The following is a 17,938-nucleotide window of genomic DNA, read 5'->3' as shown; positions in this document are numbered from 1 at the left end:
GTTGTATGGTCAGTTTATGGAATCTGCATCCATCATCCAGAAGGGTGGCAGGGTGCTGGTGAAACTGTCAGAAATAGTCCTTGCATCCACAGGGATAGCATATCTCTCTTTTCAATGGAAAACAATCTTTTTTCCTTTCATCTTAAAAAAAGTCTAATGAGATTTGGGGTCAGTAAGTAGACACTTGAGAGAAATAAGTCCTTGTGATCTTGTCAGAATTAGTGTTACATTGGTAAATGAGTGTAAGGAGAATGTGGCAGAACTGGACTGACTTGCTTTTTTTTTGGCAGGCTGCTTAGTCATGGGGGAGATAAAGTTCAGCCCAAAGGAGGAAAGTTTGGGGCGAGCACTGACCAGTTGAAAAGATTAATACACTTTTTCCTGGAGAGTGAGGTGAGAACTGCCCGTACAGTAAGCCTTTTAAATCCAGTGTTGCATGTTAAATCAATTATCTTCTTGCTTTTGAAAGCAATTTCTGTTGGTGAGCCCTTAAATGTGTGGTGTTAGAAATGTTTTTACTCTCTAGGTTAAGTTTTTAATGAAGCCATTTCTGTTCTGTTGTATTAAACCTAATTTACAAGTGTGCTAATGGAAAGAATCGGTGCTGAGGCAGTTTCTGGAAACAACCAGAAAGACTAATGCCGCCAAGTGAAGGTTTTTTGGTATGTGTCTTTCTGGAGGCAGATGTGGGTTGCTGTACCATGGCTCCATGCTGACCAAAGACTGTAGTTTCATGAGAGTTTTATCAGCTTAAGTGCTGATAAACAGTTCACGGTTTGGCTTTTGCAGGGATGCAGATCTCTATCTGGCAAAAGTGTCTCAGGCACAGCAGTTTTGAATCTTTCTGCAAAGAGTTGGATGGACGACTTGTTTCTAGTCCTGTGACTGCATTTTTGGCTGTTACAGTCAGCAATATAAAGGAATACAGAAACTAGTTTCAGAGATTATTTAATTTAAATTTAATTTAAATTTGTATTAAAAGGGAAAATTACATTTCTTTGCCTACTTTTCCTGATTTTTCACCCCACTTTCCTGCTTTGTATCAGGTTGAAGACATGGTGTTTAAATGTTGATTGGCCTGGAAATAAATATGTTGGAATACTGCATTTGAATATATATGTGAACGACACAGCTTTGTCATTGGACAGAGGGAGAGGAACATATGAAGCTGTATTTCTTTTAGTGATGTGTTTGCTTCTACAAGCTTGTGTTTTTAATCCCTAGCTACACAAACATGTTGCATACCTAGTAGACAGCTTGTGGGACTGGGCAGGCAAATTCCTGAAGGACTGGGAGTGCATGACCACTCTTCTATTAAAAAATGCTGAAGAAGCTGGAGAAGGTGGGTAAGCAAAGAATTTAGTTTCGTCTGAATGAATCTCCCCATGCTATTTTTTAAACCTTGCCTTAGCTAGTTTAGGATCATTTCATATTGCAGTACCATTTGGTCCCAGATTGTTGTCCCCAAGTGCCGCAAAGCAGATGCAACTCAATGCACTGCTAGTGTAATATTTATGTCAACATACTTGTTTTATTCAGTATTCTGTATATATGTAATGTTAGTTTAGACCCTGTCTAGTAAATACTTGTGCAATTAAGCCATGATGCTTATGTAGTGTTCGCTTTGTTTGTCCAAAACTGTAGAATCTAAAAGTATTAATAGATTGAAATGCAGTTATTGTCAGGCTTTTACTCCTTCCTCAAAAGAAAATGAGTAAGGTATTGAGTTCACTAACATCTAACACTAGAGGTGTTTTTTTTTTTGTAGAATTATTTTGAAGTGAACTTAAATAAATCTTTAAAGTCCCTTCCAACCCAAACCATTCTGTGAATAGTAGTTGTAGACCTGGAGTTGATTGTGTGATTAAAATCAGTTTGTAAACCCAGTGAGTTAGAGCATTTTGGTACTCAAAGAAGATTTGTCCTAAATGAGACACTAGTCAGTAGGAGACCTCATTAAAACTGCCTGTGTTTTTGCAAGCCCAACTGCCCCAAAAAGTTAAGCCGTTAAGGGATTAATGGTACTCACTAAATGTAGAAAATAACTTCCTTCAAGTGAAGTCAAACACTTTTTAGCTGTTTATTTAGCAACACTGCATTCTTTAGTGTCCTTCCACAGTTCCTCAGGTAAATGAGTAGGCTTTACATCAATTGTTGTTGCATCTTCACTTTTCTTTTGTGTGATGCTGAGACTGATTTACTTCCAGCACTGAGCGATGCTCAGGAAAGCGCTCTCATTGAAATCATCCTCGCAACAGTCAGAGAAGCAGCTGAAGGTCATCCTCCAGTGGGCAGAGGTGCAGCCAAAAAAGTCAGTGCATCTTAGTTTTATTTATTGTCCTGTCATCACATTATCTTTGCCTTATGAACTTTGCCAGACAGCTTGTTCCTAGTTGCAGATGTATCTTAGGAAATAAAATAGCTTATTTTTCCTGAAGTTTTGCAGTGTCTTTTCACCTCTAGATTTTATTAGAAGTGGATGTTGAAGGAGATGAGCATTAGAGAAGAGCCACTCGAAGCATGTTATTGACAAATGATGAGCATTTTATCCATGACATACAGCTGTTCAGCAATTTGCATCTAATTTAAGATCAACAAAAAAAGCATTGGGTTTTGTTCATGGAAAAGTGTCTCTATCTTAGGTTGATATGCTTGAGACAATGCAATATAAGTTAAGCTTGGGTTATATGTAAGATTCCACTCAATCCCAGAGATTTTATAATTGAAACCAAGTTCTTTATCTGCAGATTTTGTCAGTAAAAGAGAAGAAAATCCAATTGGAAGATTGTACCAAAATTACTGAGCACTTTATTATGGTGCTTCCTCAGCTCTTGGCAAAGGTAACTAACAGCTGCTCTATGAATGCATGTTAAATATTTCATGAAAATTCCTGTAATGTACTCATATCCTGTTTTTTCTCTGCAGTATTCAACAGATGCACAAAAAGTGGCAAATCTTCTGCAGATTCCTCAGTATTACGATTTAGATGTTTACAGTACGGGACATCTAGAGAAGGTAAATAGGATTTAGGATAATTGGTTCCTGTGGAATGTTCTAAATTTATATGACAATGTGGGGAGTTTAACAGGATTTGGAACAAGTAGAAAATTGTTGAAATACAATGAAATGGTCTCATACCTTAAGAAAAGTGCTCTTATTCAGGCTTAACTTTTTGATTTGGAGCTGCAAAAAAAGCCTTAGTGCTTGTCAGTTCTGATAACGCTGGGTCAGGCCTTGGTGGATAACGATTTGTGGTTTTGTCTGGTAGACCCAGCCCTGGGTTTTTTCATTCCTGGCTGGAGGGAGGGTGGATTATGCCATGTATCTTAAGTTGGTGTCTCCCAGGAGTTTACTGCAGAATAGGTTTCATTCTCCATGAAGGCTGACTCCCAGCTGCTGGGGAATGACAGTGAGTGAAAGATAAGAATGGAGATAATATATCTGCTGATGGGAAAGGGATGGTCAGAAACGGATAGATGAAATCCTCGAAATAGCTTAGCATATTCTTAAACAGGGGTGTTTACAGGGGGGCAGTGTTAGGCAAACACTCTGAGGTTAATTTCAGCCCAAAACTTGAACTGGAAGAGAGCAAGTCAGCACAAATTACCTCTTCGCACTAAGAGTGAAGAACCCTGTTGCTGACATGATCCAAAACATTCTCCATTGCTGATGGAGACAGCTTCTACTGTTTAAAGACAGATCTGTCCTTTGGAAAGGCATTTATTCCCTATGTAATGCTAGCCATGTATTGCTAAAGTAGAACTTAAAGCAGTTGCTTCATTCTTTAGGAAGATCCAGAGACATAATGATGAAAGAGAGCTATAAACGCAGAAAATAAAAGTTGTGTTGTTTAGTTCTACTCCTCTTCTGCTTAGAGTGGCATTTGTTTCATCTTGTTTATATGACCCATAGAGATATATGGGCCTAGTGAAATGATTTAAAGCCTAAGAGGATTTTTGTACAATTTACCTATAAATGCCCCTTTTATCACCTGCAGCATTTGGATGCTTTGCTGAGAGAGATAAAAGACATTGTGGCCAAACACTCCGACATGTCTGTCCTGGAGGCTTCCTCCAGGACTTATTATATCCTCTGCCGTGAGGAAATTGCCATCTATAGCCAGGTGGATTGTGCTCGAACTCAAATGATAGATGAGTTGACGAAACAGCTTAACCAGCTACTAGATTGCTTCTGGCAAAAGGTGAGTGTGGCTCTTTGAGGGGTAAGCAGACTGTTTTCCTAGGAAAAAAAAGGAAGACAAAGAAAATTAAGGGGGATATGGAACTATTCTTCGTCTGCCATTTCTGCTTGAAGAAAGCAGAACTCTAAAAGATGAGTTTGCACCTCTGAAAAGAATGGTTCTTCACATTTTAATGAAGCAGATATATTTTGGCAGTATATTTTGGCAGGAATAGATCTGGGAAAATAATGAACAAGGTAATCCATGCCACCAACAGGGCATTGTATGTCTTCTGGCAGGCTTTTATTGGATGCTGATGTTGTAAAATGTGTCAAGCCAAAAGGTCCCCTAACCTCAGAATTATTTTGTTGATCTGCGCCAGTGTGGGAGAATGTGTACTTGTGAGGAACAAAATTGCTACACCAGATATTCTGGACCTAAGAAATTGCTTTGTAGTTACTCCAGTACTGTGCCAAAGATACTATGTGCAAAATCAGCTAGTGAGTGCTGCTGATCTACAGGTGATGAGGCTCTTCCCAAAAAGGTACAGTTCTGTAGTTCTCTATATTTGACTGTACATAGGATGCCCTTTGGGCTGTCACTTTGGATGTAGGGAAAAAATCTGAGCAAACAGCAGTGTATAATGCAGATTGTATAGCTTTGAGGGACTTGGAAAAAATTACTTCCCCCTTGAAAGAGGACTGCAGTCTCCCTCAAAGCTTTTTATTAGGTCTAAAAAGCAGAAACAGCTGGTGGGATATGAATAGCTTGCTGGCTGAGCTGAACAACAGAAGCCTGCAGCTGATCTGATCAACGGTGCTGTCATGAACAGGTGTCATGCCATGGTATGAGAGTTAACACTGGCAAGTTTTTATTGGACACAGGGATATTGCAAAATGTGTCAAGCCAAAAAATCCCCTAACCTCAGATTGGATTAATTTTATTGGTCTTAAATAGAGATCTATGTCAATGTGGGAGAATGTGTACTTATGAGAAACAAGATCAGTGCAAGACCAGGGATTCTTCGACTCCTCCGTAGTGTGATCTATATCTAAATAAAGAGATTTTCTTCTGGAACTCCTCCCTTCTAATTCCTGGTTGTGTATTTCGTCCCCAGAATCACATAGTATACTTGTGGAAACTACAGCAATTGCATCTATGGGAAAGTATTTAATATATTTTTAGCTATCTTTGAATGTGATCTGGCAGCTGGAAGCAGGGAAGGTCAGCGCCATGTGAACACTTAGCTTTCCAGAGATCCTTAGCAACTGTGTGAGGGACCATGTTAGACTAATTGCTACTTTTTGCTCTGTGTTAGCAATACTGCAGTCTAGGGAGGCTGCCATTGGTTTATTAATGACAGGGATTTTCCCTTGTACAAAATTCCTGTGCAGTTATATTGTTTTCTTTTGACTGTAGAGCAGGACATGAGTAGCATGGTTAAAGGTAAAGGTTAAAGGAAGGCTGGAGGAGAGTGATCCAAGCTTGTGGGTTGGTTGGGAAGGGGACACAGTCATTCCTTTGGCCCACACTGGCTAATTCCTTTCTCTTTCCCAAACTTTCATGATTTAGGAAGAAGGATTTTGTATGGACGCAGGAGAAATTTCCCAGATGCACTCTACTTTGAGAAGAGTAGCAGCTTTTCATAAGTGAGATCTTTATTTACACAATTTATGTTCCCATATACTTAAAGTGTCAACCTTGCACATGCAAAGTGAAAATTGCTTGTTTGGTTTATTGGGGTTTTTCACAAGAGAATGAAAGTGATCCCTATGAGAGGTTCTGCAAAGTTTAGTTTCTTCTTAATAGAACTGTACTCTTGGATATGGAATTATTTTTGGACTTAGTAATGAGCATCAGCCCTAATGTGGCTGAGAAGTGTATGCTGCAGAATTGAGATGTTGGAGTGGACACAGAAATCCCCTCTGTGGTGCCTCTGTCCTAGTTAGATGTTTTCCCACAGCCTTACTAACAGTACTGGTGGTCAGTCTGAAGAGGGTGTAGTGAATGCAGTTGTTCTTTGTAGCAGGTGTAATCTGCTTTTTATTTTTAGTTTATCTGATCTTCTTTTGTTAAAAGATGATTTCTCAAAACCTTGGCTCTCCAGGGATTGGTAAATTGTCATGCAAGCTAGTACAGAGGTTGGGGGAATTGGGCCTTTTTCTCAATGTGTCTATTACCTGTCCAGCCTGCTGGGGCTACTGTGGTTTTCCAAAGAGAAGTCCAATGTTCAGTTGAGAATACTCAAGACTATTAGAAACAGTCTTTTAGAGTGGGCTGAGGACATTGTTCTTTAGACCTTTTTGGGTACTTGAAGACTATGCATAAAGTATAGCAAAAGATACAGAACTCAGGTTGCTTTTTCCTCTCCTTATAACACTGCAGTTTTGTGGTAGGAGTGCAGACTGTAAAGCTATGGTCTAAAGACTGCAGTGTTAGATGATGAAAACCTAATTTTTTCCCCTTATAATTAATATTTAGTTGTTTAATGTTGTTGCTATACATCATATGAAGGCAGAAATAGGATACATTTAACCTGTTTGATCAGGTGAGTCCTCATTTCTTGCTTAGTGTATCACTATTATTTCTTTTTCACCTGCAGTGCCCATGATCTCACCAAGTGGAATCTGTATGACAAGACTTTAAGGTTCCTGGTGTTTGAAACAGAACATGGCAGTTTGCCTGTTCTGGTGAGTAGTTAATATTTAACATTGAAAGATGTTTTTCGTGATGAAAGCACAAAGAAATACAAAGTATTAAATAATCTTATATGTCAGTGTCCTATGAGACAGGAAGATACTGTGTTCATTTCTCAATCTGGGGAACTGAGGCTGTCTTTGGTTATTGGAATCTGTAAATTAACGCCTTTATATTAACTAATATTGGAAATTTTTCAGAACTGTGATAATCATCTGACATCTGGATTGATCCTTTGTCATGTTCAGTACTTCCAATGATTGCATAGTCTCAGTTTCAGTACATATGAAATCACTGGGACCTTGAGGAACCCCTTTTAGATTGCATGTAACCAGAAATTGGAATACTTTGGATCTGTTGCTTACACATTGACTCTTGTTGTAGTGGTTTATAATTATCAGTTATCTCAACTGCAGCCTTTTGGTTATCTGGTTGCCTCCCCTCAAACACTGTGTGAAGATGGAGTTGTGTATTCTAGGATTGCAAGGTGAAATACTTCAGCAGTTGAATGAAATGAATGAAACCAGCCTGTTTGCCGGAGAGAACTTGGGGGGCTTTTTGGCAAGGGTGAAGTTTAGTTGAGTAGAGGGAGCCTGCAGCCAGTGGGTAGAAGTGGACTCATTTAGATGGAGCATTGGAGCACCAAGGTTTGGCTTCTGCTCTGAACTGGCCTCTGGAGGAGTCTGCCTTTCATCAAAAGCTTAAAAGAACTCCCAAGGAGCTAAGCTCAAGTAAGCCTCTGGGAATACACTTTTGGATATATGGGTTGCTTTCCCTTGAACTCATTGAGATGTCAGAGAAGTTCTGCAGAAGCAGCACCTTAGTAATGAAGTTTCTCAGGGCGCAATGCTTGCTTGTATGTAAACCTTTTAAATTTATTTTAAGGATCTAAATACAACTGGGAAGTGTTCATGTGAGCAGCATGCTGAATGTCAGGCTTGAATGCTTTGTTTAGTCTTAAGCTTTTTGCTGCTGAGCCTTTAATGTAAGTAAAGGACATGTGTTTTTATTTGCAGATTATCCTACCAGCTCTCCAGTGCACTTATTTTTCTCTCCTGTGGCAACTAGCTGCAGTTTCGGAAAATTCTCCCAAGGTTGGTCACTGATGTAATTTTGAAACCTGGAGTTTCACCTTATAGAAGTTTACCCTTATAGAAGTTAAAGCTAATTTTCCTGTTCTGAGATTTCTTGAAAAAGCAAGCTTAGAAGAAGATAGTTTGTCTGTTTTCTTGAGGAAACCAAATCAAATTGAGGAATTTTCTCTCTATCTTATCCTCTTTTTTTTTTTTTTCTTTTAATCTGTGTGTGCTTTTTCAGTCTGGAGGATCAGTGGTTCACCGCTATTTTTACTGCAAAACATGTGCATCAAATTCCTAGGGCTTGATGGAGATAAGGAACTTGTCTCATTGCCAAAGAGTTTGTTGTTTTCTTGTTTGAAGCAAGAATATTAAGTGAAAACTCCAGGACATTCTGTAACTTTGTTTCTTTTTTTAATTTTCTTGATTTACCTACCTACATATTTCTGTCAGAAAGGTTGAGGAAGGTGGTAGTTTTCTCATCGGTTGACTATTTACTTACATGATTTTTAAAAGTACCATGCTTTAGCAGATATTCCAGAAGAAAGGCTAGTTTAATACACCAGAAAGGAAAACTCTTTTATGTTTTGTTTCATGTGTGAATGTGTACCCTGTGGGGCTCCTCCTCATTATGATTTCTGACTCCAGTGAGTGCTGCTTTGTCATTCTGTCCCCTTTCCTGGCGCTCCTGTGCAGCCAGGACAGGCGCTGACACGGACATTGGCGTGAGGAATGCCAGCTGGGGCGTTACCCGTTTGGCCACTGATTCACTGTCTATTCCCGTCCCGTTCCATTCCTGCCTGGATCCCCACATCTCTCACTGCTCCAGTGTGTTCTGCCTTTCACTCCAGACACAGTTAGCTCAGCTTGGTAATGGGGCAGCACATTTTTTAATTTGGCCTTCATATGGGAGCAGATTTTGATTGGAAGCAGATGTGACGGCACACTCTGCCGGGCCAAATCTGGATGTTGGCAGATAGAGAAGTTCCAAGAGCAAAAAAAAAAAAGAATTCCTGGACAGCAGCTCTGTTATTTCCCCTTGCTCCTCCCCTAGCAGTGTTAAGAGAATGTATTGCCCCTTACCTGGTTCTCCTCAGCATGTCCTGGGATGAATCCCTTTTCTTATAAATGTAGAGCTGAATAACATGAAATCTGCCTCTCTTGAAGGGCATTCCTTTTACACTGATGGCTCAGAGCTCAGTGCAGTACAGCTGAGACCTGGTCAGAAAGTCTATTGTATGGCTGTGAGCAAACCAAATAGTCTCCCATACTGGATTCATCTTAACAAAGTGTAGTGTCTTAAGTTTCTGAGTGCCAAAGTTAAACCCTTTTCTCTTTGTAGTCATTAGGGGAGCAAGGGAGAACACCAGCTCCAGAAGGCAGTGCACATTGAACATTAGGTAGAATGGACCAGAAGTTTTTATGACTCTGCTTCCATTGTTATCACTGCTTTATACAGATAAGATGAAGTGAATAAGAGAATACATGCTGCCCTCCCTACAGATGGAGAAACAAAGAGTTTGTGACTTGCTGAATTCCACTGGCCTCAGCAACTGTGACAGATGCAGTTGTTCATAGCTAGTAAGCTGTTCTGTGAAATGCCAGCTTCTTTCATCATGTCATCAGCTGTGCTGTCTTAAATGAATAATATGAGTGGAAGAAAGATGCAACTGTTGTTTTTTCTGTAATTCTCTGTTGAATCATAGTCTCTAACATATTGGTCCTTTTGTTTTTCCTAAATGTGTTTTTAGGAGACTCTTTTTCCACTAAGAAGGCGGCTGAGACATTTCAGTCAGATTTGCACATGCTTCCTCCACCATAAGAAAAAAGATGTAAGAGAAAAGGTTTGTGTTTTTCTATCACTTAATGAGCATTTGTGCTCAGATCTCCTTTTAAATGCCTGCCTTTTTTCATACTGGTGTTTCATGCCATTAAATTTTTGCTGTGTTTTTGTCTCTTAGCAGAGAAATAACACATACAACCCCCAGTCTTCATCTATTTATTTTAAATAAAAGCTAAAGTTAAGTTAGTTAAAATGCTACAAGTTAGTGCTGTCTGCATGAGTCCATCTGCAGAATCAAGGCCTCAATCTGAATGAAAATCATTGTGTTTTCTGATTAGACCAGTGTACTGATTGCTATCATTGCTTCATTCATGTTTTGCTATGAATATTACTTAAAGAAATGCTGAAATTGTCCAGTGGTTCATGTGTTAAAAGAGGAGTATTTCAACATAATACAGCTCTTCTTGCCCACGGAACTTTGAAGATCTTTAGGTGGTATTCGTGCATGATACTTGTATACACTGCATCCTAACATACAAGTTTTTTAAGGATTTAACTGGGGCATTTCATCACAGCTGAGGCAAAGATAAATCTTTAGTTTGCAAGGAAGAAGTGGGATGGAAACTTGATTGTGTTTGATGGAAATGCAAAGTGGAATTGGCACAAGAAGTAACATGGTCTCTAAATCCTTCTTTGGCTTTATTTGCTTGGTACAGGCCTTCATGATACTCTGTGACTGGTTGCTGATTTTGAGTCACCTGGATTCAAATAATAATGAAGATGCAGTTGGACTTCTAGGTTATCTTCCTAACACAGAACTTCAGGAAAAACTGTTTTCATTTATCCAGGAACATGTTTTCATGGATGGAGAAGAGGAAAAAAAAGGTTAGACATCTTCATCACTGGAGAAACAATCTACTATTTTTGCTATCGTTTGTCATCTGCAGTGAATGTATCAGGGAAAAAGGCTGGCCTTTCTTTTGTTGTTATTTTGTGAGTTGCTTTGCGTTTTTTTTGGTTGGGCCCCTTTACAAACAAAAAAAAAAGCTGTAATTCTTTGATCTGTGCAGACTGTGGGTTAACCAATTCACCTACATGATGAAAAGGGCTGAAGTAAAGCAGGGCCGGGTGAGTAAAAGTGTTTGGTGGACTGACTTCTGTGGTCCAGATGATGGTGTTAGAGGAAGGCCTTGCAGTGTTGCAGTGTGTCACTGCATGGACCCTTCTAGGCCATCAGAGTAAAGAACCAGTAGATTTTGATTTTGGGGCTGTGGGGCTGATTTCACAGAATTATAGACTGGTTTGGGTTGGAAGGGACATTAATGATCATCTACTTCCAAACACCTCTGCCATGGACAGAGACACCTTCCACCAGAGGAGGTTGCTCAAAGCCCCATCCAGCCTGGCCTTCAACATGGAATGGAGCATCCACAGCTTTTCTGGGCAACCTGTTTCAGTGTCTCAGCACATCACCACAGTGAAGAATTTTTTCCTTATGTCTAAGAAATAAATCTGCCCCCGTCCATTTAAAGCCATTCCCCACTGTATCACTACATGCTGTTGTAAGAAGTCCCTTTCCAACTTCTCTTTTTGGCCCTGTTTAGGTACTTGAAGGTGCTACAGGATCTCCCCAGAACCTGCCCTTTTCCAGGTGTAAGAACCCCAACTCTCTCAAGTTGGTGGTGCTCTCACTAGGCAAGGTGCTCCAGTCCTCTGAGTATCTTCATGACCCTCCTCTGGACTCAATCCAGCAAGTCCACATCCTTCTTGTGTTGGGGGCCCCAGAGCTGGGCACAGCACTCCAGCTGGGGTCTCAGCAGAGCAGAGGGGCAGAATCACCTCCCTCACCTGCTGGCCTCACTGGTTTGGATGCACCCCAGGACAGCTGGCTTTTTGGGCTGTGAGCAGACACTGCTAGGTCTTGCTGAGCTTCTCATCAGCCAACACCCCCAAGTCCTTTTCTGGAGGGCTGCCCTCAGTCCAGTGGGAAATAGTGTTTGTTGGTCTACTGCCTTTTTTCAAACACATTTGGATGTTGTATTGAGGTTGTAATTATGAAGGCTGGTTTCTTTTAGGAGTATTTTGAAAAGACATTGTTCGTTGTGGTTCTGAGGACAAATTCAAGTGCCATGCTTTGAGAAAACAAGTGCTGTTCTAGATTTCTCTGTCTAACTCCTGTCCAGCTGTTCAGATGGAGTTCTCTGTTCAGTTTTGGGCACCACACTTCCTTAGGTCATGGTGTATATGCAAGAACCACTGATGGGCAACATTGCATGGCCAAAATTGCCACAGGGAAATAGTAAGAGAATCTGAATTAGTAAAGATACAGTAGAAAAGATTGCACAAGTAGGTTGTAGTATCCTAGTTGTGGGAGTTATTGAAGCAGGTTATGTTTCAGGATGTTTACATTATGTATCTGAAACTGATAAAATTGATACTGCTTTGGGATAGATGGCCTGAGATCTTTTCCAAACCTTTATTCTGTGATGCCTTCAATTTTTCAGTTCTCCCCACAAAGGATCCCTTTCACCCTATTGCAGATTCCTTCCTGAACAAGTGATTTTGTGATGTAACGTGTGCTTGTCTGGGTGCACAGCTGTCATCTCTTTCATTTCAGTTTAAACTCTTTCAGATAGTTCTGATCAGTCATTTGCCTTATGTTTGTTTCCAGGCCCACACTCATTCTAGAAGCAGAAACAGTCCACAACAAAATTATAGGTCAGAGACTGGAGTCTTTTGGTAGTTGATAGCTCACATGTGCAGGAGGAGAGAGTGTGTCTTGGCTCTCCTGCTGCAACAAACTCTCCCCAAGCACCTTTTTAGCACTGTTGGAATACTCTTAAGAGTATCTTTTTCCCATGAAAAGTAAAAGAGATACTTAAGAGTATCTGTTTCCCATGAGTTACCCAGCTAGTAACTAACTCATGTTCCAGACACTTGTTCTTAATGCTATTAAGTGACTTTTCTTCCTTTTACTCTTGTTGATAAGCACTTGGAGAATTTCATTGGAACTTGGAGAATTTATTTGGAACTCTTGCTGACTGTGTGTGACAAGTTTTGTAGGGTTTCCAGTGAGTTATGTGCTCTTTTCTACCATCTGTTTTATTCTGTGAAAAAAATGTGTTTGCAATTTTTCAGGTCCCTTCCATTTGGTGTGTTTGTGCCTTTTATTGTACTTGCTGGTTCAGTTCTGTAGCTGTGAGCAGTGTTGTACTTGGAGATTCTGACTAGTAGAAATGCCAAAGTCCTATGAAGATCAGAGTAGGAGACTGTGGAAGAAGACTGTTTTCACTGTTACCAACTGGAGCTTTGAAATGGGAATAAACCTGTGTTTTTTGATGTACACAGGGATGAGCACTGGCACCTGTTACTGAATAGCTGAGTCTGTGCTATTTAGGTGAAAGTTGGTCATTTAAACTGAGATACCTTGAATAAAGTAATAGAACAAAGCTTCAATGCTTTTGTTTTCCTAGATCTGACAGAAGAGGAAAAGGATGAAGCTTGCAAACTTGATGACTTGCACAAAAAGCGGAGTCTTCTGGCAGCATATTGCAAGTTAATAGTGTATAACGTGGTAGAGATGACTGCAGCTGCTGAGATCTATAAGTATTATGTGAAGGTAATGTTTTAGATAAGGTTGTTCCTACCAGTGCATTTTAGTTTTTGAAAGTGTCTCCAGTGTTTGTGAAAGAGGGTGTTAATAAGTGTTATGGCTCAGAGTCCTGGGATAATCACAAAAGAATCAAACATGAGTGGGGCAGAGCTCCTCTCTTGGTTCCACAAAGGTACCTCACTGCAGACAAAGCAACTGAAAATTGAGGAGAGGGCATGTCTGGACATCTGCTCCTCAGCTTCTCCAGAGAGGCCACTGCAGAGCAGCAGTTTATGGCTGGAGAGTGATTCATGTGTTTAGGTTCTCACACTGAAGTGTTCAGCTTAATTCATACAGCTCACACAGTGCCTATGCAGGTGCCTACATTTCACAGGAGTCCCAGGGTTTAGATGACCAGGGTTTAGCCACTCTGAAGGGGGTCTCAGGAGGGCCAAGAACATGAGAGTGGGCAGTTTCCTTGAGTCAACTGACAGAACTTTAGAAATACCTGAATATGAATCTTGTTCTTTGCTTCATTGGCAAGCACTAGTAAAGTGCAGAAAACTCCATTTGTCTATTTGGTGAGGCTTTGCCTTTTTTAAAGAATTACAATTAATTTTGAATTAAGAATTGACAATCAATTAGTTGTTAATACTTAACAATTTCGATGTAACTATGATCCTCACATTACTCTTCAAGGAGCATACCATTGCTTTGCATATGAAATATTATAAAAGATCCAGTTTTCATCTTTTAACTTGCATGTTCTGATATTGGGAGTGTTTTAGGGACTTCTTGTGTCACTTGAACAGTCATGTGGTTTGTGTTCTCCCAGTGCTAAAGAAGGGGAATGATAACTCTCAATTGTTTTGTTGCTGTTAATAGACCTACAGTGATTTTGGAGACATAATTAAAGAAACGTTAAGCAAAACAAGGTACAGTGACAAAATTCAGAGTGCCAAGACGCTGATTCTCTGTCTGCAGCAGGTAAGGTTAAGATTAAAGCAAGAGCCTAGGGGCTCTTATGATAGCTGTATTCACAGTGAAGATTTTTACCTCCCATGCCATAATTATTTAAAATCATTAGAAAACCTAGTGACAGAATTTACTTCCCTTCCTGCACTTTCTATATGTATATTGTTTTTGCATGTCACAACTAAAACTCCTTTCAAATCATTACACCTATCTTAAAAGGTGCTTTTGTCCATGATGTTTTTTGGTCATGTTTTTAATCTTCAAGTGCATAGTATATTAGAACTGATGTGAGATTATGAAGTGTTTCTTGGGACATGATGTCTCTTAATAAATGTTAAGGATTTTATGTTGTGTTTTATGGATTACCTTAATTCTTTCTCAGTTTGAGGACCCATGCATGTGCCTTTGTCTGGCCACTCCAACCCCCCCGTATTTTCAGCTTTATTTTTTTCTGGATGAAAGTGGGTTACAGCTCTTCTGAAGGGTCTCAGTTGCTTGCAGCTGCTGACTGATAGCCAGTTAGCTATTTTAGCAGGTGCTTTTGCCAGCTCTGCCCGTGGCCAGAGCTGCTTCTAGCCTGGAGTCCTGCTGTAATCCAGAGAGCAGGCTCCTCCCGAGGATACTGACACATGAGCTTTGCTTATTTCACACACATTGCCAGGGGCTTAGATCTGTGAACCAGCCCTTGAAATCTGAGCTTAGATGAGTCTGAGCAGCATTTGGCTACTATATTCTGCTGACATAGTCAGGACTTGGTGTTTAGGTATCACATAGACAACAGGCCTTTTTTGGCCTTTGCCTGACCTTGAAAGTTAACAGGTTGACAAGAACAAGTTACTTCCATATTCTGTTAGAAAAAAAAAACCCAAAGCACAGTTAATTGAGCTCAAGATGTGCTTTTGACCTACTCTTACTCTCTGAAATGGGACTATGGTGCTGCCAGACTTGCTGCTTTGTATCTGCACTGTGCTACTCTGAAAGCATCTCAGGCAAATTAGGCCTCTGGGGCTTGGTTCAGAAGACCCAAGACGAGGTCAGTGGGACCATCATCTTCAGGAATCAGTTTTCTGTTTATACACATAGTTTTTCTATTTTTATTTTTTAATTTGTGCCTATCTTAGGAGCACAGCAGTGTCCTTTGTGTCAGTTTCTTGTCATTGTTCCATGCAGTGCTTCAGAAGCACATGGCTCACCTGCTCTTCTGTGAGGCCTCTCTCAGTGTGAGGTGGCTGTGCCTGTCTCTCTGTCTGCCTGGTGCTTTGTTTGCCTGTAGGATTACCTGTGTTTGCTTATCTGAGACTTCTCTTGCAGCTGTTTCAGACACATGCAGAAAGCCAAGACAGCAGTAATGGTGTGGACTTCTCCTCTCCTTCCTTTGCAAACATCAAAGAACTTGCTCGTCGCTTTTCACTAACATTTGGTTGGGACCAAGTGAAATCCAGAGAATCTATAGCCACGATACACAAGTATGTGCCACGTAGCATCATCTTGTCCATGGTCATTGCTTTTGTTAGTTGTCTCTTTTACCTGTTTTATTACTCTGTTCTTTTCTGTTTTTCTTTCAATAGGGAAGGGATTGAATTTGCTTTTCAAGGAGCTACTGGAGGAGATGGAAAATGCTTGCCTCCTAACTTGAGCTTTCTGTTAATCATCAGTGAATTTTCCAACAAGCTGCTAAAGCCAGACAAAAGACTAGTGTAAGTTCAGTTCTTGTATGCCATCATACACAGTTTGTGATTTGTGTATCCCTGTACAAAGGACACTTGAACTTCAGCGTGGCAGAATTTGCTCAAGGGCACTTCAGAGAACCTCTGAAATCAGTCTGCGCTTCAGGCTGTTAGTTTGAGACACACTTGTTGAATTTTGTAGTAGTAGTTATTTCAGATTGTATGTGCAATAAGCATTCTAGATTTTTCTTACACATAGTTGTGGCCACATATGGCAATTCTTCTGAAGGAAAGGCTGTTAATTTGGTGGAAGAGATTTGTGACTTGACTGGTTAGTGGAGTGGCAGGAATGCTTTTCTGAACAGAAAAGTAAATAAAAATATTGTGGAAGAAATAATGCAGGGATCATTATTTTGTAATTATCTATTTCCACAGCTTCAGACATCAATTATGTGAATAACATGGAACATATTTGGAATAAAAATATATGTGACACTCTTCATTATATAGATATTTAAATCCAAGAATTTACTATTTACACAGGGATATGCCCTGATCCAGTGGGTCGTGTTTTAAATATTTACATTTAATGCTGTAAGAGTGATAGCTTTCTTTTTGTATCAGTGAGGTATTATGCACCTGAATGGAGAGATATATGGGTATGTATCTTATTCCCTTCTTCACGTGCCTCAGGTCTGATCATTTTTGAGATGGAAGTAACATTGTTCCTTCTATTTGACCTTCAGCATTACTTCCTTAGTGAGTGCTGTCCAGTTTGGATCTGGATCTCTGCACTTCAGAGATACTTCCAGGTATTTCCATTTCTCTGAAAGCATATTTGAAGATGTGGGACAGTAAGACACATCTGCCTTTCTGCATTTCTGAGCAAATCACTCCAGTAAACAACAAGAAAAGTTTTACTTTTGAAAGGAAGTCAGCAGAAATGGAAGAAAACCAACTGTCACATCTTTCTGAGCTCTGTGTAACTCGCTTGTTCCCTTGTCACTTTGTCTTACATTGGAGGAGAACTTCCATGGGAATCATCAGCTGGGTTTTATGTAACATGGGTCAAGAATAGTAAAGTGTCTATTTTCCTGTTACTTCACATGACACAATTTATTAATGATTGCCATCAACACAATTCATTTGAAAGAATTGATTCAAAGCTGGAATGCAAAATGCAAAAGAAAAATAGTCAACATACACTGATTGCAGACCCATAATCTATGGGTATGGATAACTTCATTTGCTATTCTTGCATTTTTCTCAGATGAGAATCTTTGAGATCTGCTACTAAAGTTGGTTTTCATGGACCTCAAGGATCATCTAGTCCCAACCCCACTGCCATGGGGAGGAACACTTTCTACTAGACCAGGTTGCTCAAAGCCTCATCCAACCTGGCCTTGAACACTTCCAGGGACAGGGAGTCCAGAACGGATCTGGGCAACCTGCTCCAATGCATCACCACAGTCCCAGTCAGGAAATTCTTCCTAATATCTAATCTAAACTCACGCTCAGTTTAAAGCCATTTAAAGCCTTTTAAAGCCTTGTCCTATCTCTACATGCCCTTACAGAAAGTCCCTCTTGTCATCTCTGTTTAGGTACTAGAAGGTGCTGTAAGTCCTCCCCAGAGCCTTCTCTTCTCCAGGCTGAATAATGCAAACTCCCTCAGCCTTTCTTCATCAGGGAAGAGCTCCAGGCCCCAGTTTGGACAGTTTCTGTATAACTCTGCCCATGTTGTCTGTATTTTAAAGAGCTGTAAGCTTCCGTGGTCACACCCATGCAATAAGTAGATTTCTGTTAAACCATCCTTGAAAAACTGTCATTTCATTTACCTCTGGGAGTCATTTTTAATTAAACAAGAGGAAAATATTTAATTGTTGATGGGGCAGATCAAAGCTAAATCCTGATATTTTTTTCCCTAGGACTATATTAAACCTCTTGATTAGAGGATATATCCTGGAAGTA

The 17,938-nt window shown here is 40.1% G+C and overlaps 1 protein-coding gene across 1 annotated transcript in view; it reads left to right on the top strand.

Annotated features, from left to right (window-relative positions):
• The window catches only part of LOC136553557 (cohesin subunit SA-2-like), a 58,177-nt gene that overhangs the window by 33,340 nt on the left and 6,899 nt on the right, over positions 1-17,938 (top strand). Inside the window, exons 15-29 of the mRNA XM_066545178.1 lie at positions 291-393; positions 1,225-1,342; positions 2,208-2,311; positions 2,748-2,840; positions 2,926-3,015; positions 3,998-4,201; positions 5,753-5,829; positions 6,783-6,870; positions 7,894-7,971; positions 9,705-9,797; positions 10,453-10,621; positions 13,210-13,355; positions 14,214-14,315; positions 15,615-15,769; positions 15,872-16,000. Of these exons, the coding sequence (XP_066401275.1) occupies positions 291-393; positions 1,225-1,342; positions 2,208-2,311; positions 2,748-2,840; positions 2,926-3,015; positions 3,998-4,201; positions 5,753-5,829; positions 6,783-6,870; positions 7,894-7,971; positions 9,705-9,797; positions 10,453-10,621; positions 13,210-13,355; positions 14,214-14,315; positions 15,615-15,769; positions 15,872-16,000 (1,749 nt within the window). The remainder of the gene's footprint in view (positions 1-290; positions 394-1,224; positions 1,343-2,207; positions 2,312-2,747; positions 2,841-2,925; positions 3,016-3,997; positions 4,202-5,752; positions 5,830-6,782; positions 6,871-7,893; positions 7,972-9,704; positions 9,798-10,452; positions 10,622-13,209; positions 13,356-14,213; positions 14,316-15,614; positions 15,770-15,871; positions 16,001-17,938) is intronic.

Source organism: Molothrus aeneus, chromosome 2 (assembly GCF_037042795.1).
Source record: "Molothrus aeneus isolate 106 chromosome 2, BPBGC_Maene_1.0, whole genome shotgun sequence".
Classification (NCBI taxonomy): Eukaryota; Metazoa; Chordata; class Aves; order Passeriformes; family Icteridae; genus Molothrus; species Molothrus aeneus.
Note: the sequence above shows the minus strand (reverse complement) of the source record. Positions and strands in the feature narration are given on the sequence as shown.